General features: G+C 39.6%; 1 protein-coding gene across 1 annotated transcript; it reads right to left on the reverse strand.

Moving 5' to 3' along the window:
* Positions 1 to 1,885: 1,885 nt before the first annotated feature.
* LOC142639563 (homeobox protein knotted-1-like 3) lies at positions 1,886 to 3,786 on the reverse strand. Its single transcript, XM_075813723.1, has 4 exons — positions 3,639 to 3,786; positions 2,493 to 2,686; positions 2,272 to 2,418; positions 1,886 to 2,179 (listed from the first exon to the last, which is right to left on the reverse strand). Exons 1-4 carry the CDS (start codon positions 3,691 to 3,693, stop codon positions 1,886 to 1,888), a joined length of 690 nt encoding a protein of 229 aa, XP_075669838.1. The 5' UTR covers positions 3,694 to 3,786.
* Positions 3,787 to 11,643: the final 7,857 nt, after the last annotated feature.

The raw sequence follows: 11,643 nt of genomic DNA on the forward strand, positions 1-11,643 counted from the left end.
GTCTGTTGCGGGCCAAAGGTCGCCCTGTGAAGTCAAGAATAAGAAATGAAATGGATGGGGTACGGCGAAAACGGGGAAGCCGGAACCCAGATTCGGAGTTGAGGGAGATTCAACCGAGGCAGCGATGCGGAGTGTGTCATGAAGAGGGGCATAACCGCAGAAGATGTCCCAATTCCCTTGGGGGTTCGACAAGCGGTTCCCGTGGGGCTTCGACAGGCGGTAGTGCTACAAACTAGGCAAGTGTCTTTGTTGTTTTGATGTAATATGCTCAGAATCTTATTTGGTTTTTGTTCTTCGCATTTAGGAACTAACAACTGCATTTTAATGTTTTTCAGGCGAGCGGAGGCTCGATTTTGGAATGGCATTGTACGTGGGAGTTGTAGTTATCTTCGGTATGGACAAGTGCTACGCGACCATGTTGTATCAGTATGGACAAGTGTTACGCAACTATGTAGACTATGTTGTATCGACGTAGTTGTTATTTTGTTTATTACTGAATGTTGTTGTAATTAAAGCAATAGCTATCCATTGTAATCGTTACATTAGTTGCGTTGTGCAGCTTTTTTGCCTATAATGCCAGCAACCGTAGTACTTTGACATTAGTAGCACTTACTTCGGCAAGTTCAACCACAGGGGCCTTGTTTGAAGCAATGATAGCTAGTAATCACATTGTATGCCGGATGTAATCTGGTTAAATTTGTATGGTCTGTAGCTAAGAAGGCAACTATACTGCCCATGCCCAATAAATATTTTAATCCAGTTTTTTGCATTCAATGTACTCTTTAGGAAATGTTTGCATACGAAATTTGGATACGGTTTACAATTTGCGGGGAAGAAAAAAAAAATTCTGGTATTCTGCTGCAGGGGAAGACTGTGTAACAAAGGGAAAAAAAAAAACAACCCAGTAGAAATCGAGTGTCTAAAACTCGATTTCAAATCAGATGGCATAATGGTAAATACATGTAGTACAAATCGAGTTTAAAACACTCGACTTCTGTACGACTTATTTACAAAAAAAACCACTTAAATGGAAATCGACTCTCAGAGAGTCGATTTTTACTGGGAATTTTTCCAGTGGCACTGGCCCGTAAATATTTTTGAACTCTCTGCCTGGCGTACTCGCTGGTAGGGAACTCGAGTTCCACTTATAGAAATCGACTTTGTAATAGTCGACTTCCAATCAAATGGCATAATGGTAGTAATGCTGGTAGCACAAATCGAGTTACAAAAACTCGATTTGTATACGACTTATTTACGAAAATACCACTGCGTTAGAAATCGAGTCTCAGAGACTCGATTTCCACTGGGAATTTTTCCACTGCCAATTTGCCCGTAAATATAGAGAGAATCAAAGACCATGGAGAGAAGGTAAATAAACATACCTTGCTTCCATTGGGCTCTGAATGGTCATTCAATGTCTATTTTGAAGGGATTAACCTAGATTGATCTATCATTTGTGGGTTAAAGAGACATAGTTTAAAGAATGCAAGAGAGTTGTAAAAGAAAAATGGGTTTTCCTCTTGATGATTTCTCCAAGTTGAATGGCGTTAGTGGTTTAACTTTAACGTTAGGATAGTCATAAATAGGAGGGTTTTTGTGTTTTGAAAGACTAATTTAGGTTTGAATTAGTGGATTAATGAGTAACATTTTAACCATTGATTTTAAATGAAAGGTGGGGATTTACTTTGTAAAGTATTCTAAGAACTCTAAAGGATCTAAATCCTCAACAATATACACTTTATAGTCTCACACCACCTTCCATCATGGATTCTCATAATTAATAGCAAAAAAAAAAAAAAAAAAAAAAAAAAAAAAAAAAAAAAAACTGGAGGCTAAAATCAGAACTAGGTCTGATACATACTAAATTATCAAGCCAGAAAATATATTAAGAATGCTTCAGATTTTTGCGAGGTTTGGCATCTGAATAAAATATACATGTCAAAACAATTAACAAAGTTGACAATAAGGCTGAAATAAAAGTGACAACGGATACAATTCTAGCATGAGTCTTTATCCCTGAAGGTATTTTCCACACAATCTCATCACTTTCCAGTTCAGAACTAATACTGGTTGAAGTAAATAAACAGCTCTGATTATGCGACGTCCCCTCTATGCTACAGCACACAAACAAATCAGGTGGACCAAATTTGACTCTTGAATAACCACTTTTACCTAGAGGCTGCAAAAGAAAAAAGGAATTTCAAGATGTATTGCAAGGGATTTATGATGTCAAATTAGTAGGTTCAGAACGATTGCACAACCAATTCTAACTGTCAAAAAACTTACAGTAGGATATGGCCACTTCGAATGTGATTGCCACCAAGATTTTAACACAGAGGTTGTGTCCCCAGGAAGCTTTCCTGCTCTTCTCTTTCGTAAAATTTCCTCCCTTATGTCTACAATTTTCTCCTTGTAACCCTATAAAAAAACAATACCAATTGATAATGATGAACAAGTAATAAGACTTTGCAACAAAATATTCCATCAATTACCTGTTTCAGTTCATGCTTCAACTCTTGCCTCACACGCTCCATTAAGGACCTCTCACTCTCTGTTGGGATAAGAGGACCAAATCCCATGGTATCTGGGCCATCCAAACTACCATCAAACAAGTTGGCATCACTATCTACCTGGTCATCTTCGTCATCAGACATTGTTGCACCTGTACCTTCACCTGGGGAAACTCCTGTTCACGCAGCATGTAAAAGTAATTTTAGCTTTGGTATTCATGATAATCACATGCAGTTATTTACAGTTATGGTAAAAAAGGTTATTTCTAATTGTAGCAAAAACACAGCCTTTTAAGGTATTTTTTGGAACTAACTTTCTTGAAAAATATAACATCCTTTTCCCAAAGAAAGCAGAGATCACAGCTCATAAAATCGCTATGTAACAGATGATCATTTCGAAAGGATAAGTGGATTTAGTAACAGGTAAATTCACTGAATCATAGCCAGAGATGGAGATTTTAAGTGGTCATGACACAAAATTACAAAGAAGCTATGGAAATAATCTACAAAATTACGGATCTAAAGTTGTTTCATGTGAAGAATTATATATTTAAATGAGCAGCTCAATATTAAAGAATTTTATCAAGTATAGGTATTTGACACTGCTGCTCATAGTAAAGCATCCAACTTCCCCCTGCCCTGGCTCCAAATGACCACTTTGATTAGACATGGCACTATCAAACTTGATGAGGCACCACCCTATCATATTTAATCCCTGGATCAAATATTTAAGATGTGAAAATACATCTAAAGAACCATAGGTGTATCACATTAAGGACTAGTTGGTTTTTTCAAGTAAAATTATTTCACCACTCATTTTTCTAGGAATTCATTGGCATGATCAACAAGTTGAATTAATTTATTGTGTTGCGGGGGTTAGTTGACCACAAACCATGCCAAGGACAAACATTGAAGAATTAAATTCATCACGTTTTAACTACCTGTGCTAGTTTCAACTGCGAAGAACAACAAACAGCAATTTGAGCAAGTAAGCAATCAAAGTCAAGCAGCTGAAAGAGTTTTCCAACCCTCTTAACCTTTTTATGCTAGCATGCAACATCCACTAGAAATGAAAAAAAAAAAATCAAATCAAATATAATCAAATAGGATCTTATTACAGAACATCACCTGTTAAACTTTGTAGGGATTGCTCAATCTCCCAGCAAGCCATTACTGCCTCCATTGCATGGACTCGAACATGTTGTTGAAGTTGCTCTTTAAAGGAGCAAAGCAACAGAACATAATGTGTCTGCAATAACAAGCCAAGTGAAGATCAAAATTCTGATTCTATCATATGATAAGACAATTTACAAAATGGGCGTAGGAAGAGCAAGGGATGGGTGTGTGGGACAAGCAGGCATGGAACTGTTACAAGCTTAAATCAATAGCTAAGTAGTCCCCATAACTCATTGACACCTTATTGATTAGACATATAACTAATGGCAGAAACAAATTTTTTACTAATAATATCTCTTTCTCTGAAGCTAAACATGGATAAATCTGTTCCAACATCAAAAGAAAAAAGTAGAAAATATAGCTAATGAAACTCTGAATAAAGAGCATATGGAATTCCTCCTCTTTATTCATTCACAAAAGCTCTCGATCTTCTACTCATCAACATGGATGTTTGAGTGATTACATTGATCAATCAAGGTTCCTCCTCTTATTCAATCACAATTACTACAATGTTTCACACCCTAAGTTTGCAGGAACAGAATCCTGAGTTACCTTGACAACTTCAGCAATTTTCATGCTTTCTTTCTAGATATAATTTTCTATGAGAAAACATCTGTTAGGTCCCTTTTTCTTTTTCCTTTCATTTTTTGGGCTGAGAAACTATAAGTTGCTATTCCTAGCCTTTTAGGCTTTGACTTTGAAGAAAGATATGTGGTGGAAATTGCATTCTACCAAAAGTTTAATAAGGGACTTCCCAGTTCCCATCAATGGTGTTCAGGAAAAAAAGTAAAAAAAAAAAAAATTTGAGTAATATCTATCATTAAAACATCTAATTTGCTTTCAGTCCTAGAGGCAAGGCTATCTAGTGTGACAGTGAACTATGTCAAGATTTTTCTGTTTATTTAATGTTCCTCTCTTTAATTTGCAGCCTCAGCTCAATCGATAGGAACTTAACAGCTTCCCATACCCACCAAAGCTTCAAAATTGATGTACCACACAACGCAAGTTTTTATTTGTTCAATATAAAAAGAGTTGCAAGTTGCAACATCCATTCCCAAAGAAGGAAAATGCCTTTTTAACTAGCAAAATATATCAAACCATTTGGTACCACCAGAAAATTATCAAGTGCATTTATCGAGTTTGTCACACAACACACGCACCAAGGGAAAAAAAAGCAAATGGTTTTGAATATAAACTCTTAAAAATTCAGCTAACAAAAAGTAAGGTCAACTCACCTCACTTGAGATCGAAGAACTATGCATGCAGGAGCCGGTGCCAAAAAAGAACAGAAAGAAATTCCAACTAACGAGATAAATGCACAACCGAACATGCCGCCAAGTTTCCATGGAGTAACTGAAACAGAATAACAATTGGAACTATAAATACACTAATCAATGAAAAATGAAAATAAAAAAAGAAGAAAAAAACTATAAGGGTTCCCTTAACAGCACAACCATTGTTAAAGAACTATCCATTTGAGTCTTGCCTTAAGGGAAAAGAGCTTGTCAAACAAAACCACAGTAATTGTGGAAAAGTGATACATGTGTCAAAGTTGCTTACAAGTCAATTGTACTTTCTAGAATTCTTTTCACACTAGCTGCACATCCTCCACACGTCATTCCCTGCCATACACACACAACACAGAAACACAACTACTAAGAAACATAAGACAAATATATGAAGTATGTGCCTATATAACATAGAAATCTGTGTCTCAGTTCAGTGTATAATTACCTTTTTTGAACCTTACGCCGTCGCGTATAATGAGGAGGAGGTCTTGCATGTCCTTCGTCAGATGCCTCAGGCCCAGCATTGTGTCCATGTTTGTGCCCTCCTGTCCCACAAGGAGGTGCCTTTGCTATGCGTTTCGGCCGACCTCCTGCCTCTGCAGGTAACCCAACAGGCTGCTCAACGTGAACATGGGATGGGTCAATGCCCGAAGAAGGGCCAGTGGATGTACTGTGGGAGGGTGGCTGCGGGTGCATGTCAAGAGGGGTTACATCAAGACCCAAGTCGAAGGAAGGAATGGGTGACAGCTCAGGAAATGACCGTGGGGTGGGTGGACGGATGTCAGACCCAGGACATGGATGTGGAGTGGGTGAAGGGATGGTGGTGGGGCTAGAGGATGGATGTGGGATGGGTGAGGGGATGGTGGGGCTAGGGGATGGATGTGGGATGGGTGAGGGGATGGTGGGGCTAGGGGATGGATGTGGGATGGGTGAGGGGATGGTGGGGCTAGGGGATGGATTTGGGGTGGCTGGGGGGGGATCTGGGGTAGGGACAACTCTCGGGGTAGCAACAGACGAACGAGACCCACGTCCGACGAGAGCTCTGCTTGTGCTTGGGCTTTGAGTAGGCGCTGCCGCAGGAGTAGCTACCTCCTCATTCGGGGCCTCAGGGATAGGAGCTTGTACACGGCCAATCTCTTGCACTGCATTTAGCACATCAGTAATGTCCTTGTGGTCCTCGGTGCCCACTGGGTGACGCCTCAACAAACGGGCATATCCTTCAATCTGACATGAAAAAGCCAGGTATATTAGTAATGCAATACCAGGTATATTAGTAATTCAATCGATAATAAAATAAACATTGGTTTTGAATTGGTTCTGCTAGTAATAATTGCAAGTTATAGAGTAGACAAAATGCTAATTAAAAATTCAACAGATAGAAAACTATACCATTATAATCAATCTAGCACCGAGGACATTGATGAACCTCCGAGTTACCCTTTTGTACCAACCGAAGTACTCGTGTTGTGGAGGCATATCACCAAGCACTGCCTCACAACGCTGTTGAAGGCGACTACCCCACTCTATAATATGCGCAGCATGTTTCCGCATCCAATCAACACCAACCTTCCCCCTCAAATCAATGGCATGAAGCGCTGTATCGGTGTCAACATTACGGGGAATTTCTTGAATCATCCCGAATTGACGAACGACACGATCCGGTGTATGTTTCTCTACTAGGTGGAAACATACAAGTGGCACCGTTGCCGTCCACACGGCCCTCCCTGCAACGCACCACGGCGGAAGGTCCTCGAATTCAGCTTCATACGGCTGCCACACCACCTACGACAGCCAAAAAACAAGCAACACATTAGGCAACAATGTTTATATGTCAAAGTTCACCAAACCTATATCTTGTTCCTAAACATATTAAATAAGGCATTTTCATACCTGGTCTGGCAACATTGAAGCTATTTGCTCGCGGTACCTGTCCAGAAAGATGTGGGCGGGCCTGTTTTTCTTGTTTGGGACCCACAACCACCTACAACCCAGAACAAGGGAGCATATTAACGGATATAATTTAGGAAATTTGACACAAAATTATAGTGTATAACCTCTATTTCAAATTGTTTAATATAGACTTAAATAATTCCTAGAAGCTTTTAAAATAAATAAATTGAAGTTACATGACGTGTATGAGGTAGAGACTTACTTCAGGGACAGTGGACCACGAACTGGAGGACCATAAGCATCCACTGGCGGGCCATTAGTGACTGTCGGGCACAAATATGGGAACCTGGCCCATGCCCAATACTGGACCAACAGCAAACACCCACCAATCTGATTAGCTTTCTTATCACTTGCCCTGCATAACTCTCGGTACAACCATGCAAGGCAAGCACTTCCCCAGCTGTACCTTCGTGGGTTGCGAAGGTCTTCTAACTGCTGCACCCACATTAGATGCACCCTATCGCCGGATTTGTCCATGAAGATTGTGTCCCCTAGTAGCGCTAGGATGTAGCATCGTGCGTACTTATGCAGCTGATCCTCTGTGGCATTAGGCAGCAATGGATTGGCAACAGCTTTCAAAAGCCGTTGGATGAGAATCCTCTGGCCATGAAGTTGCTTTCTTTGATAATTTACAGGTCAGAAGCCAACGAATTCGTCGCACACATTCTCCCATTCTTTACTGCGTGCTCCCCGTAATGACCTCGCCGTCAACGGGAAGCCCGAGAAGAACCTCCACATCTTGCAATGTGATGGTGACCTCACCATGTGGCATGTGGAAGGTGTGAGTCTCCCGCCGCCATCGCTCCACTAAGGCCGTTATCGGCCGTGATCAATCTCTCTACCCGGGTCCCGAGAAGTCCCTCCAAACCAAGTGCCTTAATGATGTCAACGACTCGGTCGTCCACCATTGGCTCTCGGTCGGAGAACTCTTCTGCGGACACGGCATTTAAGGGACCCCGGATCCCGCATTTAACAAAACCATGGATTAATATATGACGGCAAGTGCGTGTACATTGTATGAATAAAATGCGTGTACATTCGTTAAATATTTAGTGTTGTGCTTTACCCGCCCATTCCAAATCGCTTCGACCGATGGTTGGCTCGCAACGTCAACACCGACCGGTCAATGGGGCCAGCCGTGTGTAGTCAATCTGTCCGGCATTTGCGGCGGCCATACCGCACAAGAATTATAAGCAAATAGCATGTAAAATAAATTGAAAAAAAAAAGAAAAACAAATGCATATTAATTGGTGCTGCACTTGGCCTTGATTTCAATTTGTACAATGAATCAATCATTCTTAATTAACGGAAGTTGTTCCTATAATTTATTGAAAAAATCAACGTACCATATTTGTGTAACTATAAAAATTGTTAGATTGCGGGTTGCCTTGGGTTAAGATCATAGTTAATGCTTAAGATCATAGTCTTGTACTTTGGGTTCCTAAATCATATTCCACAACACAAATGTACTGGCCAATGCAGTGTGCGTAGTGTCATACTATCATGCTCTCCCAAGGACAATTGAATTCAACCATGTGGTTTATTGGCCAATACAAACACATAATTGAATTTACTTGAGGAACCAAAGGTTTAGTACATGGAGAACTATCCCTAAATTTTACCCCTCCAAAATAGTTATCTTCTTTAGCAGGTTCAGAAATCAATCAGGAAACATCAAAAGACAAAGATTGAATCTCACTATTTCTGGTGTACCTTTTATCCAAAAAAGGAAGAAATGAAAAAGGATTATGTTTAGTAAACTTGTTTCAACAACCTATTTACTACAATCAGTCTAAATCTAATCTAAGAAGCCCCATATATGCATCTCTTGCGCCTATAATTTAAAATTAGAATGCTTAGATAATTTCTGATGAACAAGTGACCTTTGTTCGACTTACAAAAACATTGCAAAGTAGCAAAAACAAGCAGCTGTTCAAAGCTGCTAGGGGTACAAACAGATCTTACACAACGACAAATGATACAGATAAAACTAACCATAACTACCATTACCATCTAATTATTCAACAAAACATGACAGAAATCACACCCTAAGCTCTTCTACAGTGACATTTATTCCTCTTAAGAAGACATCCCCCACTGACTGCATAGAATTTTTTTTTTTTTTTGCATTACTGCAAAAATTCCCACTAAGTCAACCCAAGCCCTCACCTTCCATTTAATTGAATGATGCTTTCCTCTGCCTTAACTTGTCCATGGTGATTCTTGCCTTTGGCATCAAATATGATATATGGATATTGGATATCAAGCATACAGCTTCCCATTAGATGCTTTCATTATTTTTTCATTGTTTGCCAAAACTTATTAGACATTTTATATATTTGAATTTGAATATGTGCAAGATATAATTTCAAAATCAAACTCAAATATAATTGGAGAAACCTTGATAATTCTTATATTGGAGAAACCTTCATTGTAAGTAATAGGAAGAGAGCTGATCTGTTTGTTGGGCTGCAAACAAAAGGGTTCACTCCTTTTCCAAAGAAAACTGAAGCTGTTGAGCCAGAAGTTGCTGGTGCCACTGATGATACAGAAGAAACAGAAGTGAAATCTCCTGCTTACAGCAGTAGTAATGGGGTACAGATCAGTGATTATGAGTATCTACTGGCCATGGCAATTGGAAGCTTGACCATTGAGAAAGTTCAGGAGCTATGTGCTGAAAGGGATAAGCTCAATAAGGAGGTTGATGATTTTTCTATGGGACATGGCTACATATAGTTCATAAGACTACACGGGCAGTCACTCACATTGGCTACATATGGCTTGGTTCCTTGAAATTTCTACTCCTGATTGGATTATCTACTTTTTTTTTTTTTATAAGTATTATCTATAATTTATTTCCTCACTAGTTACCGCCAATTGCTGCTAAAATAGGCATCTCAATGCATGTTCCATTTCTTTCTTTGGTTCATCTACTCCAGAGATAATGACCAATTACAAACCAGTAACTAAGTGAGAGGACTTGATTGTCCTTTCAAAGTGGGTAACCTTTCCAACCAAGGCGATGTTTTGACTCTACAAGGGCAAGAAATTTTTTGAAATGTTCAGAGATATCTCCATTGAGACTATTTTGGGGCCATTGATCTCAGGGACTGAATGCTTATTTTCTGCAGTTGCATGGAGCTCAAATCTCAGTGGCTGAACCTCCTAAAAGAGCTCCACCAAAAACCTGGTGGTTACGGTTGGCTTATTGCCCCCCAAAATACAAGTTTGGGCGGACAACAAAGATGACACTCGGGATACAATTGTTGAGTGGTTAGACAAACAAGATAGGTACGTGGTTTATGTAGCACCCGGAAGTAAAGTGAAACCAAGTCAAGAGGACCGGGACAAGTTGGCTCATAGGTTAGAACTATCCGGGTTGCTATTCTTTTGGGCTCTAAGAAATCAAAATATTTTGGTGGATGGGGATACTTTTTAGCTACCAGATGGTTTTGAGGACCAAATCAAAGGTCGTGGAATTGTATGTACAAGCTAGGTGTGTTAAGTCAAGATATTGGCTCATGACTTGGTTGGATGTTTCTTGACTCATTATGGTTAGGTCTCAGTCATAAAAGGAATTCATTTCTAGACTTACTGTAGTTGAGATTCAGTTCATAAAGATATGAATTTGCAGACTCTATTTCCAATTTTAAAACTTAAAACTCATTGGCTTCGGCAGTATGGCTACGAAAATCCAGCTCTTCAACAGCTAAATTCCAACATAGCAGACCCAGCAGCGCACATGGCAAGTTGAGTGCCACATATACACGAAATTCAGAACTCTACTGGTTGAATTCAACCTAATTTCAACACTTTCGCACTCAAACTCCCTGCTATTCCTGAAACCCCTAAATTCTTTCAATCTTACCCCGAACACTACATTTAAAATAAAAAGGACTTTACAATCCAAAAACCACTAATAGGACCACAGAAGTATCATAAATTGGTTCACCACTATCGTAAATTCACAAGTATTATAACGATTAAGTAATACTAATACAACTTTACAACAACAAATGATATGTGTTCCGCATATTATCAAAACATGAATGCATACACAGACAAAAGCAAGGACCATGTGAATATTTATATAGATGGGCAAAAGCTAGTTTAAAATTAACCATTAAGTTGTCAAGAATATTTATCACTATAAAGCTCAGTTAGTAATTCTACATAAATGAATGTATAATACAAGTACTTTTGTAGAGACAAGTTTTATATAATCATAGGTCAGATTCAGCAGAACCCATGAGCTACAAATTTTACTGCAACTAGTCCTACAATGAGACCCTAACTAAGAAATAAGCCAAGAGCTCTATGCCATTTCCAGCACCCACAAAATTAACACACATACAAATCTCAACATCCTCATCTCCACTTGCAACAAACAGCAAAAAAGCATATCATGAGCCACCCATGTAAGATTCACATAGCCTTTAATAAATTACTTCATATCCATGCTTACAGATCCTAGTAAATAAATTGGTGCTAATTTTTATGGCGATGCAATCTAATATGCTAAAAAACATACCTGATTACTGAGTGAGAGTGGAGAGAGTGCTTGAGAGTGGAGACTATGGCAGGCCGAGTGACAGATCAGGGGGCGAGTCAGAGGGTGGAGAGCCGTGACAGCTGCGAGTGAGAAGGTGGACAGAGGCGCGAGAGGGAGAGTGAAGAGGCGCGAGAGGGAGAGTGAGTGACAGAGAGTGAAGAGCCGC

This window comes from Castanea sativa, chromosome 6 (genome assembly GCF_040712315.1).
Source record: "Castanea sativa cultivar Marrone di Chiusa Pesio chromosome 6, ASM4071231v1".
Lineage (NCBI taxonomy): Eukaryota > Viridiplantae > Streptophyta > Magnoliopsida > Fagales > Fagaceae > Castanea > Castanea sativa.

Excerpts from the sequence above, each read along its gene's own strand:
- LOC142639563 (XM_075813723.1), bottom strand. The coding sequence starts at position 3,693 with ATGGAGGCAGTAATGGCTTGCTGGGAGATTGAGCAATCCCTACAAAGT. Across the intron at positions 2,687-3,638 it reads ATCCCTACAAAGTTTAACAG|GAGTTTCCCCAGGTGAAGGT; the intron begins GTGATGTTCTGT and ends CTGCGTGAACAG. Across the intron at positions 2,180-2,271 it reads CTACTGTAAGTTTTTTGACA|CCTCTAGGTAAAAGTGGTTA; the intron begins GTTAGAATTGGT and ends TTTCTTTTGCAG.